The 19,852-nt window shown below is 47.7% G+C and overlaps 1 protein-coding gene across 6 annotated transcripts in view; it reads right to left on the bottom strand.

Moving 5' to 3' along the window:
- DPF3 (double PHD fingers 3) overlaps nucleotides 1-19,852 on the bottom strand; it is a 255,087-nt gene that overhangs the window by 84,132 nt on the left and 151,103 nt on the right. For all 6 annotated transcript variants that reach the window (XR_013762256.1, XM_079129846.1, XM_079129845.1 and 3 more), the window contains exons 5-6: nucleotides 16,942-17,037; nucleotides 7,218-7,296 (exon numbers count right to left, since the gene is read on the bottom strand). Coding sequence is in view for 5 of the 6 variants with exons in the window: in XM_079129846.1 (XP_078985972.1) it covers nucleotides 7,218-7,296; nucleotides 16,942-17,037 (175 nt within the window). In the remaining variant the exon portion in view is untranslated. The remainder of the gene's footprint in view (nucleotides 1-7,217; nucleotides 7,297-16,941; nucleotides 17,038-19,852) is intronic.

The raw sequence follows: 19,852 nt of genomic DNA, 5'->3' as shown, positions 1-19,852 counted from the left end.
AAAAACTCAGACTCAGTCACCATAAGGTGTGGCAGTCCCCACGTGCTTCCCTCAAGATCTCCATACACCTGCCGGGGCTAGCTAAACATCTGACATGTACACGGCTGGGATCCGGATGCAGAGCAGACTTTCTTAGTGAGTCCCAGGTCATCTAGGGTGATTCATCAGCCTTACCTGAGGCAGCCCCCTTCCACCTAGTCAGTGTGAGTTCTTAGTTCCTTTAAGGAAGCAAACACCCTTTAGCATTTGTCAGTCTTTCCTGCCTGAATGTACTGTCATTTCCATGTCCCATGTCAAAACTTCATTGCTTCCCTAAAATTACCTCCCCCTTCAGAATACTCTAGTTAAGCCTCTCTTCCTGTCTCAACTACACAAGTCCAAGATGCCAAGAGTCGCTGATGCCACCCATCTCCTCTCTCCTGCACCCTGCGTCCTCTCGGTCACCTACCAGAGTCTGTGGGGCCTATTGTTGTTAATAGTGAACAATTTTTTTTTAATAGTGAACATATTTTAAACATCTAAACATGTACCTAGTAGTATACTGATTGCACAAACTGGGTCACAGCCATAAACTATGGCACGGCCACATATGAAATGCTATATAGCCCTAAAAAGGATGTTGTAAAAATGTATTTATTGTTGGTTGTCACGGTGCAGACCTGTAATCCCAGTGACTCAAGAGGCTGAGGCAGGAAGATCATGAGTTCAAGGTCAGCCTCAACAACCTAAATCTAGCAGGACCCCACCTCAAAAAAAAAATGGTGTTTATTGACACGGAAAGATATTCCTCATGTATTCTTGAGTGGGAAGGCACTAGGGAGGCAATGAATCCTGAAAGTAAATACAGCAAACACAAGGTAAGTTATCTTTGAGGAGTAAGAAAACGGGTAATTTTTATTTTTCCCTTTTTTGGGGGGTGGGTAACCGGGGATTGAACTCAGGGGCACTGGACCATCCCCAGCCCTATTTTGTATTTTACTTAGAGAGACAGGGTCTCACTGAGTTGCTTAGTGCCTAGTGAAGTTGCTGAGTCTGGCTTTGAACTCGCGACCCTCCTGCTTCAGCCTCCTGAGCCACTGGGATTACAGGCTCGTGCCACTGCACCCGGCTTATTTTTCCCTTTTTGTATGTCTGTACACTTTTTTTAAATACATATTATCTTTTTTATACTTCTTATACACATTTTAAAAGTGCTTTTTCTGCAGGAACAAATACTATTTCCACAGGGGGAAAAAATTATTTTTAAAAATAAAAAGAACCTCTGCAAGTGTTAACACTTACCCTATTATGGGTCCTACATCTCTTAATAGGAATTATTTGTCACAAAGTTTCCGTTAAGTAACAGCTAGTGAGAGCAAGGCTTCAAATGATTCTAGAGGGCGCAGGCCACAGCCCAGGCTGCGTTTGGTAGCAGGTGTGGAAGGGAAGAGCAAGATAGAGACCTAGAGGGGCGGGGTGGTGGGCAGTGGGTGGCAAGGACTGAGAGGAAGCAGGAGTGTCTGAGGGTGTCATAGAGGAACCTGGGCTTCTCCCAGCCCTGCCAGGACATGGCAAGCTGTATTCGTGACACCACGGCATTTAAGCGGGTAGGGCTCTGCTTTGCCAGAACGAATGCGCTCATTCTCCAGGGATCCGTCCCATGCCACAGGCCCTGCTCCACAAATCAAGTTTCTGGGGCACTGAGCCTTCCCCACACCCCACCCCACCCCATCCAAGGGCCTGCAAGGTAAACGCAGAGAGGACTGAGTGATGAGCCTGGCTTCCCTTCAGTGACGAGGGCAGCGGACCTGAAGGCCACATCATTGGCTTTCCATCTGCAGTTGGAAGCTCAGAGCACATGAGCCTTAGAGAATGTGGGCCTTCGTGCCCTCCGATTATTTTTTTTTTAATTAAAGCCATAATAACAGTCACCTGATTGTCTCTGCTACACTCAGGTATAGGTGAAACCAGGGCAGTGTGAAGAAGCAGATTTCCCGGGACGACAGTGGGTTAGGGCTGTGTCTGCCCCATCAACTGAGCCACCCATCCCACAGCTCCCCTGGGCCGGTGACACAGTTTTTGTGATGTCCCAAGATCTGCTCCTGCTCCCTGTCCTGGAGACAGTGTGTCTCCTGAGTTAAGAATCACGTGGTTAAACTGCTGCCGGGGAGAGAAGGAGCCCACAGTGCAGAGGAGAGGTGCTGATCAGGGAGGCCCGGGGCTCGAGATGGGAGCCACTTCCTCATCAGCGAATGCACAAGCAGGTGCCACCGACCTTGAGTGGCAGAACCAGGCCTGGATCTGCACTAGCTTGATACCCTTCACCCTTCAGTAAGCCCCCAGGAGGCCAGTTTCCAGGGCAGGAAGGAACACCAGACCCTGCTCGAACACTGCCCTGCTGGACAAAGCTAAGCCCTCACCACCAGGTTTCTAGAAGAGAGACAACCACGATGCCTAGTCACGTCTCGGGTGACAGGTCACAAGATAGAAATGCAAGTGTGTGGGTGTGTGGGGTGGTGGAGACAAGGATGTCACTGAAACAGAGGTGGGGCTCAGGCAACCCCTCCTTATGTGTGAACCCCCGACAGGTGCAGAGGTGAGTCAGGCTCCTGGGACAACCTCCATCACACCTGTCTGTCTTTTGTGACTAATCCACCCCAATGCCCCAGTTGGGGGAGTAGAGGGAGTGATTTTAATAGATTTAAATTTAAAAGGCTCAATATCACATAATCTATTTCATTCCACTTCAATTATAATTACTACCTGACTCCAGCTTGTCAACCTGACACCTAGAAGTCATCTGTCAATAGCGGAAAGGACTTCACCTCGTAAATTAGGTACATGGGCTGATCAATTAACTTTTAAAACTCAGTTTTTCCTTCAAGTCTCAGTAGAATTCCAAGGTAGGAAAGTACATTGAACCGGCAGTTTATTCAGTAGATGTTCTGGGGTGTGTCAGTCCTGGAGTTGAAGAAACAGATTCATATCCCAGTGTCAGCATTAACCATCTGTGTGACCTCAGACAAGTCCCACACCTCTCTGAACCTTCAGCTTCTTCACATAAAGTGAGATATCTGTCTCTGTATCTCAAGATTACAGACAATCTAAGCAAAATGTTAGGCATTGTGCTATACATGCTGTGACACCAATAAACAGGAATTATTATTACAATTAAAAAAAAAAAAAAACCTTGGGGGTGTTGATAAAGCTTCACACGTTGCTTCCACTCTGCCCAGTAAAAATTCAGGCCTTGCTCTGCTCCTCCCTGAAAGGCTCAATCTTAGAGACAGAATTTTTTCCATGAACATCACCCCATCTACCCCATCACCACCAAATTTTCTATAATGTTCCTTGAACAATCAAAGAAAAGTGGGTCTCTCGCCAGGAGTCTGCCTGACGATGCTAACAGAACACTTCAGCACTGGGAGGAACCAGGAAGAGGAAAGGCAAACTCTCGAAATGACTTGAGGACCCAAACCCAAGGATTCCTTTTTCACAGGTCTGTCTCCAATTATCAACCCACCTATAAAATGGGCTGATAAGACTACTAGGATTTAAAACTATGAAGTAAATTGAAATCAAGTGCTGGACTGCTGAGTTTTATACTGGAATGCTGAGTTTTATCATTGCTGAAAGAACTAGGGAAGCAAGATCTAAGAGACCAGGAAACTAAAAGACTGATGCCAGCCATCAGTCTAGAGATTGATTCTCCATCTACCCAGAAAATCCTGAAGCATCGAGAACTTCAGGCAAAAAGTAGAGACTGGGCATCCCCAGACCAGGAGCCTTGGAATTTCATCTAAGGGGACCAGTCAGTCTCCAACACCAGTGGACATAAGACTGCCCCCTAAGGAACACTCAGAAAATGCAGGTGGTGGGACTTCCCCTGTGATTCGGATCAAGAGGTGTGGCACGAGGCCCAGGAGTCTGCATTTCGATTAGCAGCTGGGTCACTTCTGAGCAGGTGGTCCATGTCTGCACTTCCAACAGTCACCAACACCTTGCCCACAACGTCCTATTCTGTTGCTTTGTTTGTGGGTGATGAACACATCTCCTTTGGCAAGAGACCAAAAGGGAAGAAATAGAACTTTAATCCTCAAGCTTGGAAACTTGCAAGATAATTAATAGAGATGGGTTACTTGCTGGAAAATGAAGTATTCATATACACGCCACAGATTGGGTAAAAAAATAAATTACATTCAGGTGATTTAATATTTCTGAGATGGAATAAATTCAATGGCTGAGTGAAAGGCAAGAAGCAAACTATCTATCACTTGAAGTTAGCAGCTTAGATAATATTTCAACCACCCATCGTGAAAGGGAAGCTTGGACCAATGACACAACAGGATGGCTGGATCCAGGAAGGGTTAAATACAATTGCATCTGAAAAATGGCTTATTACCACTCCACAGAAACTCAGAGAGAGGGGTCGGGGTCCAAGGTGACCTAATATTTTCATAAATAACTCAAAAGATGGAGTGGGAATTATGCAAATCAAACCACAGATGATACAAAAGTGGCAGGGATTGCAAATCTGTGAAGAATGAAATTTAACTACTGGGCAATGTCTTTAAATTTGCCGTGATTGAATCTTGTATATTGAAGTCACACGTTATTGTATCTGTTTATTGAGACTCAATAGGGCCAAATGTAGAGTGATTTATGGAAGGAGAGATAATCACATGCATAAATAGAGAAGTGCACACACCTGGAAAGACCCTGGTACCGGCCAGGATGGGCACTAACAGGGAAGTGGTTGAGATGGTGCACAGGGCAACCAGAATGTTCTCTGCCCACGCGAGTTGGGCCAGGAGCTGGTGTGTAAAACCAACAAGGAAATGTGTCTGTGACTCTTGGAGTCACTTGGTCTGGATGCTACTTCCAATGGGGGTGCTGTGCTTAAATGTAGACCCAGGTGGGAATTCAGACTAGGACGGCCCAGAGGTTGTGAGTGGAACCTTAGGTCAACCGAGACTACAAGGGAGGGAAGTAAGGAAACACTGACTGTGCCTATCTGTTGGGCGAAGGTGCACAGAAGACAAAGGGACCTGTAGGAGAGAACAATTTCAACTCTTATTAGGGAGAAACGATCATTCAAAGCACAGCTGGAATCATGAAAAAAGGGCAGCTTATGGTAACTCCATCCCTGGGGATGTTCTAGAAAGGCGACCAGACACCTCTCTACTTAGGATGCATTAGAGATTATTAAAAGCATTCCTTGCCCAGTTCAGGGGTGGGGGGTGGGCCTCCTGACCTCTCCAAAGGTCATTTCTATCCCAAAGGATCACATGTCTGAAGGGCACCGGATAAAAATAAAGTCTATTAATCACTAAGCTGCCACACAACGTCCTAGGAGAGTCAGAATAGAGAAGGGCAATCTACAGTGGACCTCACTCCACCGAGGGAGGAAGAGGGAGGCTGCGCATGTCCAGGCAGAGCCCAGAAAGCTCTGCAGGGTAAGCAGGAGGGACAGACCCTGTAGAAAAGGGGACCAGAACACAGTCAATGGCACTAAGAGCCCCTAAACAAAGCCAGGCTCTTTGGAGGCGAGGTTTGACACTAGTACTTTGTGCAGAAAGAGAAGGCTTGGGGGAGGTAATCAGCAAGGAGGCAGATGTCAGAAGAGGGGACAGGGAGGTGAGTAAAGCAAGAGAAAGGGCGCACGAGGGTGTGGCCGGGCATATGTGGGACTGTTATTGGCTGGGATTCCACCAAACGCTAGAGAGGGCGAGTTAAAAGCTAATCCCAGGATCTATGAGAGCAGAAAATCACATAATGAAAATAAAGCCTTTAAAGAGGAATAGAGTGGCAAGGCCCTGGTTCTGCAGCAGCTGTTGGCATTCTTGATGGATGGGCTGCACCAGCCAGACACAACTGGAAAGCCTGCTCCGTGGGGGGCCTGGGGACCCCGCCCAGCCCTCCTCTCAGCCCACGGCCCAGAACCAGTCTCCCCAGGGCAACAATACATGGTTGGACCCAAACTGATTCCCATCCAGGAAGCAAGACCCAGGCCAAAGCAGGCACCTGCTGGCATTGCCCAGAAGCATTAGTCCCATGCCCTGCTTCTTCCTCATCCTGGACCGCAATTGCCTTGGGGTGGGGATGTTACCTGCAGGAGTCATCTCAGGAATTTCATCTGCACGGTGTATTAAACAGCCAAATGGGGGTCATAGAGTTTGAGTTCTTCTAGCAAAATATTCTCCAAACAGCTGTCACCCCACCAGGCACAGAGTAACTTTTTAAAATCAAAAGAGGCCAGTGATAAGGGAGGAAACGGCCCTACCCCCAGGGCCCCCTCTACCCTGGCTCACCCTCTGCCTTCAGGGAGACTGCAGCCCCTGGCAAGATAAATGGGGCACCCAGAGGGAGCCCCATGCCAAGTCCTGCCCCAGCTGCTTCCCTGCCATCACAGAAGCCCCTTCTCCCCCATGGCAGGGCTCTGGGAAATCAGAAGAGACGGCAGGAAGGGAAGATCTTCAGGGGTGTAGGCTGCAGGGCTGCCTTGCCAGGGAATGAACAGATGGTGCCCGATACAGTGAGAAGACAACTGGGGCAGCTTTTCAACCACTGCCCCCCGCTCCGGAAAGTGAGAAAGACAAAGCTGCTGTCTGCTGCTGACCACTGTCGCTCCTCAAGCCAAAGTTCTCTCGAGGAGCACAGTGACCAGGGCTCCCTGCCACTCCTCTCCCCAACCCCGTCCGGGTTCTGGCTGCAGACCCTAACCCAGGGGCCAGGCAGTCACTGGTCCAGATGATGTTTCTGAAGCAGCAAGAAAGGCTAGAGATGGATGGAGGGGCGTTTATTAAAGGAAGTCACAGAAGATTCAGAGGCCGCCCTCCCTAGGACAAGGAAGAGAGAAAGGAAGTTAAAGAGAAACCAATGAAAAGCCACAGAGCCCTTTTTGGGAGTGGAGGGGTTGAGTTATGCTTTGGTTTGTAACTCTCTGAAACGGAGAAAGAAATAGAGGATGAACCTTATAAGAGATGGAGAGAGTGGAGAGAAAGCGGGAGGAAGGCCGCCAAGAAGGCACTGCCAGGGGGAAGCAGGGCACCGGGCCGCAGGCCTCCCAAACGGGTTTCCCTGAGCACAGACACCCCAGCTGCGGCGGCAGCAGGAGGGGAGACCATGGCGGAGGTACAGGCGGCCAAGCAGGGTGCAGGCCCAAGAGCGGTGGGTGGCAGCCATGGCAGCAGAGTGCCACGTGGGGCTGGGGCAGGGGCGGAGGAGCCCATACTTACTGTCGCAGACGTAAGGCTTGTCATGGTCTTCCTGAGAGGCAGCGTCGTGCCTCCTCCTGCCACCCGCAGAGCCGCGAGCCTGGGGAGACACGGTACGGATGCTTGTTATTGTGATGGTCACGTCACACGGCTCCAAGCCTGTGCCCCGAGGCCCTGTGTGCCTCCCCGGCACCTCTTCCACAGGTCATCTTCGTCATGGCCCTAGTGCCAATGCCAACCTGGTTCTACAGGTGAGGAAACTGAGACCCAGAGAGGCTAGGGAACTTGCCCGGAATCACTCGGCCACCTGCCTGGGTCATCTCCTTAAGTCTCCCCAGCAACTCCAAGAAGGATGGAGCATCAGCATCCCCGTTTTACAGATCAAGGAACTTAGGCAATGGAGAGGCTCAGTAACCATCCCAAGGTCACAAAGAACAGAGCCGGGACACAAACTCCAGACAGTCTGAGTGAAAAGCCCAGGCCCACCAAATTCCCACCCGCTACTGGGCTATCCCACCTGCTGTCCCACTGGGGCCTCCTTCACTGACACTGTGGGAAGATGCCAATCCCGATCCCTGCACTAATCAGCTGCCTGGCGTATTGGGAGCGAATCCTGGTGGGACAGGAAGTGCAACTGCAGTTGTCACTCCACTTCCCACTCCTCAAGTGTCCCAAGAGAAGCCAGGCCTAGCGTCAGGCCCAGGGCACAAGCCCAGGCACAGGGGAGCTCCTGCCCCTTGATGCTTGACCTTGAGTTGGGGCGGCTTGGGCTAAGGCCTCCCTGTGTGGTCTGCCTGAGGCCTCCAGCCAGTGACTAAAACCTCGACCCTCACAGTCTCCTGAAATCGCCCTGCTGTGTGCATCTCCCAGGAAGGGACAGACAGCATGATAAGGGCGGGGGAATGACTCTACCTTCAGGAGAAAACCAGCCAAGAGGTCACTAGCAGCTCGCAGTCCAGGACAGTGGCTGCAAGAATGCAGCGAGTTTATTTTTGAACCTCTGTAAGTCCCACACTGGTCACGTGGATAGCACCCTACCTCCTCCAGGTCATTCTTTGGTAATGAGTAGCAGTAAACTCCCAGCCAAGAAAAAGGCCGGCTGAGGTCTTTGGGGACAGAGAGGAAGGGGCAGCAGATGAGAAATAAGACAAGGCAGCAGCCTGGGGGGCAGGGGAAATGCAGCAGTCTCAGGACCTGGCCTGAAAAATGGCCCTGGGGACTCAGGGCGGGTGGCAAGGCCTGGACCCGGGCCTCAGCCCTCACACACTCACAAAACACACCCGCTTCACGATCAACCCCACCTGCTGGGCTACAGCCTCTGCCACCTCCTGGACTAGTCTCTCTCCAAAACGAACTCCACCTCCCTCCCTCCAGTCTCTTCTCCGCTCCCCGCCCCCACCCCTCCCAGGCTGACAGCCAGCAGCCCTCCTCCCCTCGCCCTCATTACTCAGAGTTGACCCCAAGAGGGAGCTGCGAGGTGCTGGCAGTCGCCCCAGGGCACTGACAGGCACCCGTGCCCAGGATGCCAAGGGTGGTCGCCCTCCCTGCCTGCACCCCCACATGCCACCTCGGTGAAGCCAGGGACAGCTTGACGTGTACAGCCCACAGCCCTGTCACAGCCGCCGCTGAGCAGGTGAAGGCAAGTCAAGCGGAATGCCAAGAAGAGAGGCTGGGGAAGGGGCTCCCCGGGGAGAAATACCTCCTGGGAAGAGGAGGGGGCGGCAGAGAACGGGGAGCACCAGGGCTTCTAGGGGAGCTGTGGGCTTGCATTCCCCGTGGGCTGACTCCCTGGGCCTCGGTGTCCTTGGCTGCGAGACGGGGATCCTGGTCGTCGGACACTCGAGGGACGTGTGAGATATTCGGAGGAGCAGCACTCACAGTCCTCTGGAAGATCTCAGGCTTGGCAACTTGGAATCTACCTGTCCTGCTCAAACGTCGCCTCCTCTAAGAAGCCCACCCTGACCACCTTCCATGTCTCCATCCTGATCATGCTTTGTCACAGCACTCGCTCTGGCTGGCATATAACACATACACACGTTGCTTTACTTGTTGACTTTCTGTCTGTCCTGCATGAGGTGGAGATCAGTCTATCTGGACCACCACTAGTCTAGAACCAGGCACAGAGCCCTTCAACATTTGCCAAAAAAAAATGTATCGATCAATCTGGCGAGTCAATTATTTTTGGTCTCCATTCTCTGTGACCACATGCTACTGATTCTTCCTTCAGAGATCATCCCAGGCTTCACAATGCCTTTCTTTCTTTTTTTTTTTCACAATGCCTTTCTATTCCATACCCTGACCCAGGCACTCATCAACTGAACCCTGAACTGCTCAAAGAACCCACCAGCTGGGCTGTTCAGCCCAGTTCCTCCTGCATGATTGCCAAACCATGTAGACAAAAGGGAGAAGGGACAGGAGCCCATGGTCATTCATTCACTCGCACATTTTTTCATTGCCATCTATGACCCACTTACACATCCAAGAGCAGTCTAGTACAGATCCCATCGGTTTACCCCAACTTGACTACACCCACATTTTTATTTTTATTGGTCCCTGTCATGGCCGGTCCCTGTCATGGCCAGTCTCTCCTCTACCTGGCCACATCCAATCTATGTTTTAGCCCTGCTAACATCCCATTCTTCAAAACATTTTCCTCTTGCCACATTACAAAGTAAAGAGCATCACTTTAAAGTCAGGTGGACATAGGTTTAAACACCAGCTATAGTAGCCAGTTTTTGATTACCATAACAAAATACCTGAGACAGTCTGCTTTATAAAGAAAAGAAGTTAATTTTGGTTCATGGTTCTGAAGGAGAAAGGTCTAGGAGCCTCATCTGGCAATGGTCTTCTTGCTTATAGGCTTGAGGTAGCACAGAGCATCATATGGCAAGCAACAAGGAGCATATGTACGTGTCACTCATGGGAGCACCACCCTTATCAAATGATCTTATCTAATCCTAATCACCTCTCAAAGTTTCCACCTCTAAATACCATAGTCATATTAAGTTTTTACCCTCTAAGTACCTTACAATTGGGAGGGAATTCCAACACATAAAGCCTTGGAGGACACTCAAACTGTAGCACCACTCATGTGACTTACACTAGTTACTTCTCAAAGCTCTGGTTTCCTCATCTGTATACTAGGCACATCAATACCTCTAGAGCAAGTTGTTGGGAGGGTTAGGGCTAAGGGGTGTGATACCACAGGGACAGTGCTAAGTCCATAGGAAGTGCTTGAAAAATTATTTTCTCCTCCTTACCTACATTGATCTGTCTCCTCTGGATTTCCCCTCCCAACATTTGATACCAGGAATTGAACCCAGGGGCACTTAATCACTGAGCCCCATCCCCAGTTCTTTTTTTTAAATGTTTTTCTCTTTTGAGACAACGTCTCACTAAGTTGCTTAGGGTCTCACTAAGTTGCTGAGGCTATCTTTGAACTTGTGATCCTCCTGCCTCAGCCTCCTGAGCCACAGGGATCCTCTGGACTCTGGTTGCTTCTCCTTAGCACACTGTCAGGAACCTGCTATGTTCCAATTGCATCCTAAATTTTAGCATCTTCTCCCCAATCTAATTCTGAGGTCCTTGAGGGCAGAGATGGCATTTTGTATTTTCTTATGAATCACAAACACTTGGCATTATGCTGGGTTCACAGCATGCAAAGCTCTCTCCTGTGTATTAGTTCAGTTAATTCTTAAAATAACCTTTTGAATTAGACCAAGTAGTAGTTTTGTTCCTATTTATCATTTGATGAAGCAGGCTCTGAGAGGTTCATGACCTGCCCACAGTCACCAGACCAGTAAAAGAAGCAGGACCTAGGTTTCCAGACTCTGCTATGAAACCTTTGAAATTGATTCTCCAAAAGAAATCTGTCCATACTCTCCAAGAGCTGCCCACCCCATTCCACTCCTCCCCACCTCACCTCCCATTCACTTACAGGTGGGCCATGGCAGCCATGATTGTACCATATGGCCCTGACCCACAGGCCATGGTTGATTGGCTGGTTCAGGATTAGTCACATGATTACTGGGACAATCAGAGTCCAGCTCCAAGCTGAGCCCATCAGAGTCTACCTCCTCCAAGGGAGTTGGAATTGGGAAATAGTGACAGCAGTTAGTACAGGCCACTTAACTATGGGGACCCGTATATCCAGGAGCTAAGGGTACAGAAGAGGAAAGTCAGTGAAGAATGAAGGAGGGGTCTGGGGTTGTGGCTCAGTGGTAGAGTACTTACAACTAGCACGTGTGAGGCACTGGGTTTGATCCTCAGCACCACATAAAAATAAATAAATAAAAAGTGAAGGTATCGTGTTCACCTACAACTAAAATATATATATATATATATATATATATTTAAAAGAAAAGAATGAAGGAGGGAGACAAAAAGACCAAAAGAGACCTGGGATCTTTACTCCTCCCCAGTTCTCAGTCCCTGCCTCTTTCCTGTCCTTCCTGTGGTTTGGATCTTCAAAAACTCCTCAAATTTGGGGCAATGGCCCAGCAACTTTTCAAATCCTCCCCATTTTTACTTAAGCCATCCAGTTTCCTGCAACTAAAAGACCCTTAACTAGGACAGACAGTCCAAGCCAAGGGCTAGTTCTTCTATAACAGTTGTTCTCAAATAGTGGTCCAGGGATCATTGTCAAAACTATTTTCATAATAATACTAAAACACTATTTGCCTTTCCTCCTCTCATTTTCTCAAAAATGTATAATGGAGTTTCTCAGAGGCTGTAGGATGTGTGACAATGCTTTTTTTAAGGTTTTTTTTTTTTAAGTTTTTTAAAGTTTTGTTTACATTTCTAATACAGCAAGTCATTAGTGAAATAAGTCTCATTGGTTATAACCAGAACAATACCTTCTGGGGGACTGTCAGTCATTTTTAAGAGTGTAATGAATTGCTTAGACCAAAAAAAAATTCAGAAGCATTGCCCAAAACCTTTGCTACTGAAAGTGTGATCTTGAACCAGCAGCACCCAGGGTCCTATTTACAAGGTAGGAGCTCAGCCCACACCTTCCAGACCTGATGCATCAGGATCTGTACTTTGCCAAGATCTTTGGGTGCATCATATGCACACTCAAGTTTGAGAAGCACCAGACTGCACCACAGTGCATCGAAAAATACTGATCAGTGGATAGATTCATTGCTAATACTCAATGGATGGCTTACAATAATTTCATGAACTTTAATAAGCTTTGATTTCTCCAAGCTAAAATCATAAACATAATTATTCATTGTTGGATTTGAACTGCCCTCACCCTTCAGAGAATATACGTTATCAGAACTCCCAGAGTTAGTCCCTTTGCTTGTACCCTCCCTTCTAGTACCTAACCTTTATTAAGCACTCAAAATTGGTGTGTTATTATTATCATTTTATTGAAGAAGGAACTGAGACCCAGAGTTACTTTTAAAATTTGGTCACGGTCACAGAATTTATCTAATTTACCCAAGGAATAGTAGGTGGTGGAGCAGGGGTTTGAATTCATGGGTTTGAAGTTCAAATAAGGCAGAACCCATCTTGTAATCTCTACCTCGGCCCTGACCTCCTCCATGTGTACACGGAGCACCTGAACGTCTTCTCAACCCGTGACCCTAATTCAGTCCCTCTAGGGCAGAGGTTGGGCTTCTACCTTCCTAACAAGCTCCAGGGTAATACCAAGATCACAGTTGAGGACCACACATGGAGGAGCCAGGCCTAGACTACCCACAGAAATGGGAGTAGTTATTGGTCAGTAGCCAGCAGCAGCTGGAGTAGGCCCCTTCAAAGGATGGGCAGCTTAACTGATACTGTAGGTGACACACAAAAAGACCTACCCACACCTTTCTGGGTCCTTCCGTGGCTCCCATTATGAGTGATATGTGCACAAGGTCATTGTATAACATGGAGCCAGTAGCTGCTAATTGGTCACCATTGACTGGATCCCAAGCTAGTCTTGGCCCATCCAGTTCCCTCACTATTTCTATGACTATGACTAAGAATATGACTCTTCTTTCTGTTTTCCATCACTCAGTCATTCATTCAGCAAGCTGGGCACTGGCTACATGCTGAGCATTGGGCCAGGCACAACTCTGTGGAAAACACACAGACCTGTATTTGAATCCTGGATTCTTCCTGACAAGGTTGAGTGAACCTGACCAAGTTATTTAATCCTTCTGGGAGCAAAAATACCAACTTAAAGGAATGAAAGAAAAAGTTCTGATCAATAGAAATATAACATGAACCACACTTGTCCTTTCGAAGTTTCCAGTAGCTACATTTTTTAAAATAAGACGGAATGTGTGCTGCGGTAGAGCTCAGTGGCACAGTGCATGCTTAGCATGCTCAAAGCCCTGGATTCAATCCCTGGCACTCAAAAAAAATTTTTAAATGAGGCAAAAAAAATTTTATAAAGGTGCATTTCATTTTACTAATATATTTTACTTAGCCCAGTCTATCCAAAATATTATAATTTCAAAAATTAATCAATATAAAAATTGACAATGAGGCGTTCGGCACTCCCATCTTCATCCTAAGCCTTTGAAAGTTGGGGCATATTTCACATTCACAGCACTTCTCAACTTAGACCAGCCACACTGCCAGGGCTCAGTAGCCATGTGTGACCAGCAGCCGCTGCAGGGGACAGTCAGAAATAGAGAATACAGCATAGAGTACCTGGCACAAAGCCATCACTCTGCGCAGTAGCTCTTATTGTAAAGAGCCCACCACATTGCCTGGTTAGAGTAAGCACATTGGAAGGACAAATGTCTGTGGCTGTTCTGTTGCTACTGACGATCTCACAGCGCAGACCCCCAATTCCTATTCACTGCCTGGGAGTCCCATCTTCGGATTTATATTGGGAGTGTTAAGAGGACCAATTTCTACAGTCTACTCTAGTAAGTTTGGTTCTGCAGACAGGAAGCAGGTCAGGAGGTACACAGGCCTTAATGTTCACAGGAAGTTCAAGCTCCAAAGCCTTCTTCCACGATGGAATTAGACACCCATTATTTTGTAGGCAGCCCCACCCCACCCACCAAAGGAAGTAATGAGTCTAGGCAAGTCCATCCCTGGCCACAAAAATCACTAGGGAAAACTTGTTGAGGAAATTCATAAATAAGGGATCAGACTGAAAACACATAAGTTTGTTGACCAATTTGAATACTGCTAAAAGCAGAATCACTAGACAACTCGTGCCCCTAGGGCAACACAATAAAAGTACATCTCAGCCGGCCAGGGTGGCGCACACCTGTAATCCCAGCGGCTGGGGGCGCTGAGGCAGGAGGACTGTGAGTTCAAAGCCAGCCTCAGCAAAAGCAAGGCGCTAAGCAACTCAGGGAACCCTGTCTCTAAATAAAATACAAAATAGGGCTGGGGATGTGGCTCAGTGGTTGAGTGCCCCTGAGTTCAATCCCCGGTATCCAAAAAAAAAAAAAAAAAAAAAAAGAGTACATCTCACCACTGAGAAAAGATTCTTTCCCATCTCAAAATAAATATTTATAGATACATAAACACACACACAGACACGCACACAAATATCCTGAATCTATTCAAGTCTTTAATCAAACAGCAGTGGTACCCTTTATCCACAGGGAATATGTTCCGAGACTCCCCATGGATGCCTGAAACCCTAGATAGTACCCAATCCTATAATTTAATGCCTTTTCCATCTTAACTAAGCACTTATCATGCACTGCAGCCACAACTTTTACAGTTTGAGGTGCGACAGCAAAGCTAGCAGGAATTTCTTTTTTCTTCTTCACAATGTCACAGATAAAAGATTCTTTCTTACTGTTGATCTTAGCAACCTCAGCATCTGATCGTTTTTCTCTCTTTAAGTCAAGAACTTTCACCTGTTCACTTCAGGGGAATACTTTAGGGCTTCTCTTTGGCATATCCAAATTGCCAGCATCGCTACCTTTGCACCGTGGGGCCACTGGGTAAAATAAGAGCTACTTGAACACAGGGCTACAAAACGGGCACAGACTATCTGGTAAGCTAGACAACTGCAATGTGACGATCGGGTGGGTGGCATATACAGTGTGGATACGCTGGACAAAGGGTAATGCACTTTCCAGGCATGACAGAGCTGGACGACACAAGAGGGCACCACCCTACTCAGAATGGGGCACAATCTTAAATGTATGAATCAGATCTTTCTGGAATTTCCATTTCATATTTTCAGATCAGGGTCGACCACAGGAAACTAGAACAATGGAAACCAAAACCATAGAAAGAGAAGACAACTGTACCAGTTTCCAGTAAATACAATGGCTAGAGAAGAACATAAAAGCACCACTATTCCACCAAATCGAGAATGTGAGAAATTCTACAAGCCCAGCCAAGTTTTCAACAGATCAATGGGGGTTTAAAAAAAAAAAATGTTTGTGGTAGGTTGTCATGAGAAAGAGGTATGTGTGGAATAAAGGAGACGTAGGCTTCAAATCGACCAACCACAACTGGACATTTTTTGAGAAATTAGGGGGAAATGAACAGAGCCTGGACAGTTATTAGAATGATGGTCATTTTTACTGAGTACAAATCCTATTACAGATGCACACTAATGTCTAGGATTGGCTCCCTCACCCTTATCCCGGAGGAAATAAACAAACACATAAACCAAGGAAAAGTAGGAAAAAAGAATAAATGAGACAAAACAGTTAAAGCACTGGCAACTGACGAAGCTGGTGACAGCTATATCAGGGCACCATCAGACAGCTGGCCTGCCCTCCCTGACAAGTCCCTGCTCCCGTCAGCAGGTCAAAGCCCCTGAGCCCACAGTGGGCAGTGCTGGACCACATGAGAACTCGCTTATCATACGCTTCAAGCCCTATCCCAGAACCGCCAAATCAGAATTTCTGACCACAGATCCTGGGAATCTATCTCACAAGCTCTCTCAGGGATACTGCTGTTCACTAAAGCATGGGGCCGTGAGAGTAGGGAGACTTGCTGTAATTATTAGGGGACCCAAACCCATGGGGCAAGCTTCTTATGGGGTGCGCAGTGCACGGGGTCCCACCTGGAGCCTGTAGGAGCCAGACCTTCAGGTCTAAGAGAAGAAATCCTCCAGTAGGGAGCCTCAGTTTACTCCTGAAGGGCCCTTTCCATCTCATTCCTATCCAATGCCCTTGCAGGCTGCAGAAAGGTGGCCACAGAAAGCCCCTCTGGACTTGTACATGAGGCCTCCTGAGAACCAACCCGATGCCTGGCAGCACAGCCCTGGCTTGGCTCTCTCCCCATCAGGAGCCAATACCTTGTTTTCATTCCTTGTCCCAGGGGTTTCCCTCTGCCCAGCCCCAGCTCTGGCCCCTTCCTTGCACTATCCCATGACTCCAAAGCTCAGGCCAGACCCATTTGGGGACCATCAGCTGCATCCCTCCTTCTTCCCCTTCCTACTCCTGGTCTGGGGAAGCACACCCCAAAGCTCGTGTCCTGACTCTGTCATTCTGGGACAACCCTAGGAAACTTTTGGCCTTTATTCACGACTGAGACTGAGTGATGAGCCCCAAAGACACACTCTCCTCATCCTCCTCCCTCCCCCTCCCCCCAGAGCACTTCCTGCCTCCTGTCCTCCCTCTTGCCAGCTTGGAACTCCTCCAGGCTCTGACGAGATCTGAGCCCCTCTGGAGTGTTCCTCTCTGAGTACTCTCTAAGCCAGTCCATGGGTGTGACATCCATCTCGCTGCACTGGGACCTGGAATCAGCCCAGGGATCGATTATTGGCTTGACCTCAGTCCCACACTCTTTCCTCCCTGGTGACATCCCCACTTACCCGTCCTCTGGTCCTGTTCTTTCGCTTGGGAATATCCTCTTCTAAATCCTCTTCTTCATTCCCTTCTTCTACATTCTCATCATTTTCCAAAACCCTCTGGAATGATAAGAAAATCAGTAGAAGACTTGAGAAACTAAATGCAAAGGAGAAAATCATCTGAAGGCATTTCCTTTTTTTTCTTTTGTTTTGAGTTTTAGATTTTTGTTGTTGTTGTTGTTGTTGTTATTGTTCTAGCAAAATGAAGATGCTGTTCCCCCTGCTTGGGAAGTGGAGCCCCTGAAACACTGCCCCAGAGTTCAACACTCCCCAAGCCCAAGCCCCTTCCAGAACACTGAGCTTCCCCATTCTTTGTGCCCAAGAAGAGTTTTCTAACAAGAGAATACTCTGACAGTGTTATGTTTTGCATGTGAGGTGTCCCCCAAAAGCTCATGTGTGAGACAATGCAAGGAGGTTTGGAGGAGAAATGACTGGGTTGTGAGAGCCTTAGCCAATCACTGAATTAATCCCCTGATGGGATTAACAGAGTGGTAACTGAAGGTGCGTAGGATGTGGCTGGAGGAGGTGGGTACCTGGGGGTGGGCCTTTGGTATAGATTTTGTATCTGGCCAGTGGAGTCTCTCTCTCTCTCTCTCTTTCTCTCTCTCTCTCTCTTTCTCTCTCTCTCTCTCTCCTGAGCATCACGTGAGCTGCTTCCCTCCACCACACTCTTCCACCATGATGTTCTGCCTCACCTGGAGGCCCAGGGAATGGAGCTGTCCTCTGAACTGAGACCCTGAAACTGTGAGGACCCTGAAACTGTGAGTCCCCAAATAAACTTTTACTCCTCTACAATTGTTCTGGTCAAATATTTTAATTATATCAGTGAAAAGGCTGATTAAAACAGGCAGGAAAGATTTTCTATGGGGGCCAAGTCATTTTATCAAAACTTACTTTCTTTAATGTCATACTTCCTTTTGTTCCCATAAAGGGTCACCTCAGAAACATGAAAATGTGTTTCTCCTTTCCCTGTCGTTCTTGTTTGAAGAAAACAAGTAACATCCTGTTCATCTGTAACATTAATGTGCTGCTCATAATAATCCTTTTTTTTTAAGAAAAATACATTTTCATGACAGTTCATGACTTTTCATAAAACTTAAAGATCATGAATTCAAATTCTCTCTCTTCTATACCCCTGGAAGTCACATAGAATCCAGTTTCCATTTTACAGGTGAATAAAACTGAGGCTGAAAACAATTTTGATGGTTCAAGATCACACACGGAGGGCATGAGAATAAGGTCAAGTTCATGAGTTCAACTTCTCACTGGTTTCTCAGACCTTGGGACTGAGAACTCCAAGGTTCACCACAGCATACTCTTCATGGAGGGACCTGAGCTGTTCATTCCCTTAGAAGAAGGGAGGCAAGAGGTGGAATATGTTCCCCCTGGTTAAAGGGAAGGATAAAAGATCATGGCAGGAGACCTATGCCCACACCATGGGAGTAGGAAAAGAGGGAATGGGCTTGGAGCTCACTGAACTCCTTGTCAGGGCCCTGAGAATTCCTTATGGGCTCACTGTGTGACTCAGTTCCCCCAGTTATAAATCAGAAATCAATTCAATCTACAAACATGTATCTAGTGCTGACTACATGGCAGCTGCTGCATCTAATAGAAACAGCTACATCATGGCTACATCATGGAGTCTTGGCCCCAAATCGGCTTCACAGTCTAGAGAAGAGAGGACAGATTTAAACAATACACATAACCACATAACTCCAGCTGTCAAAAAGGCAAGTTTGGGATGCACAGGAGGCATTAGAAGGGAATGTTACCTAATTCGAGGGGTGGGAGAGGCTTCCTGAGGACAAAGGGAGATGAGATATGGAGAGTGAGCAAAGACTTGCCTTGGGAATGGAGACAGAGAAGAGGCAGGAAGCGAGGGAAGAGGTACTAAGCAGGGAGGTCAACGTGAACAAAGTCCCTGAGGCAGGAAGAGGACCCTGGCTTGGCCAAGTAGCAGGAAGAGGCTAGCGTGACCAAAGTTTGGTGGTTCCAGGAGAGAGGTGGCTAAGATAAAGCCAGAAGAGTGGGCAGGAAACACATTAACAGGATGACACCACAATCCTTGGAGAGATGGTACAAAAATAAAATAAAATAAAAACCAACTACAGAAAGTCTTAGAAAGTAGCACACACCACACGGACAGCGATGTGACCATCGCTGTTCAAGTGGCCTCCTAGACAACACCACTGACCTGTCCTCCAAACAGGAAGCCCAGGAGTGGGTTTCTAGTGATCTTCTGCTCCTGCCTTCCTGTCAGACTGCTCTGCTGCAATCATAGCAGCCAGGATACCCCCGTCACCTAATCCTGCCAAAGAGCTCCGAACGGTTCTAGTGAATTCTTCTCCAATTTCCCTACTAGTGTTATTTACCCACTAGCTGACAGTACTTTTGGATCTCTGGGTCAGCCTCCACCATCTAATAGAACCGAGTCTGCTGAACGTGACCTCTGGCCCATAGCTGGGAAATGTTGGCTCAGGTCTGGAGCAGGCCTCGGGGCTTCCTGACCTGCAGGTGGGACCACTAGTGAAATCCAAGCAAAACAATGGCAAATGCTCTGCAGCCTTCAGTGAAAAAATGTAGTGTAAATAGACAGTAGAGTGATTGCAACTACCGTTGCTGATCACACAGCTGTCTTGCAAACCTTCTGAGTCTTGAAGTCATTTAATCATGGTAAGTTCCAAGTGTCTGGAATTTAAAGGTCATTGCCTCTGGCATCTCAGTATAGTTCTGACTCCCCTGTCATTTTTCATGATAAGGGTATTTATTGTCCACAATATGGACTCTGGGTTGGAAGGTGAAAGATGGGTGAAGGCAGCTGAGCTGGTCCCTAGAGAGTCACACAGCCTCAATGTCCAAGAGTGAACTGACTTCT

This window comes from Sciurus vulgaris, assembly GCF_902686455.1.
Source record: "Sciurus vulgaris genome assembly, chromosome: 2".
NCBI lineage: Eukaryota > Metazoa > Chordata > Mammalia > Rodentia > Sciuridae > Sciurus > Sciurus vulgaris.
The sequence above is the reverse complement of the archived record's forward strand: the minus strand, read 5'-3'. Positions and strand labels throughout refer to the sequence as shown.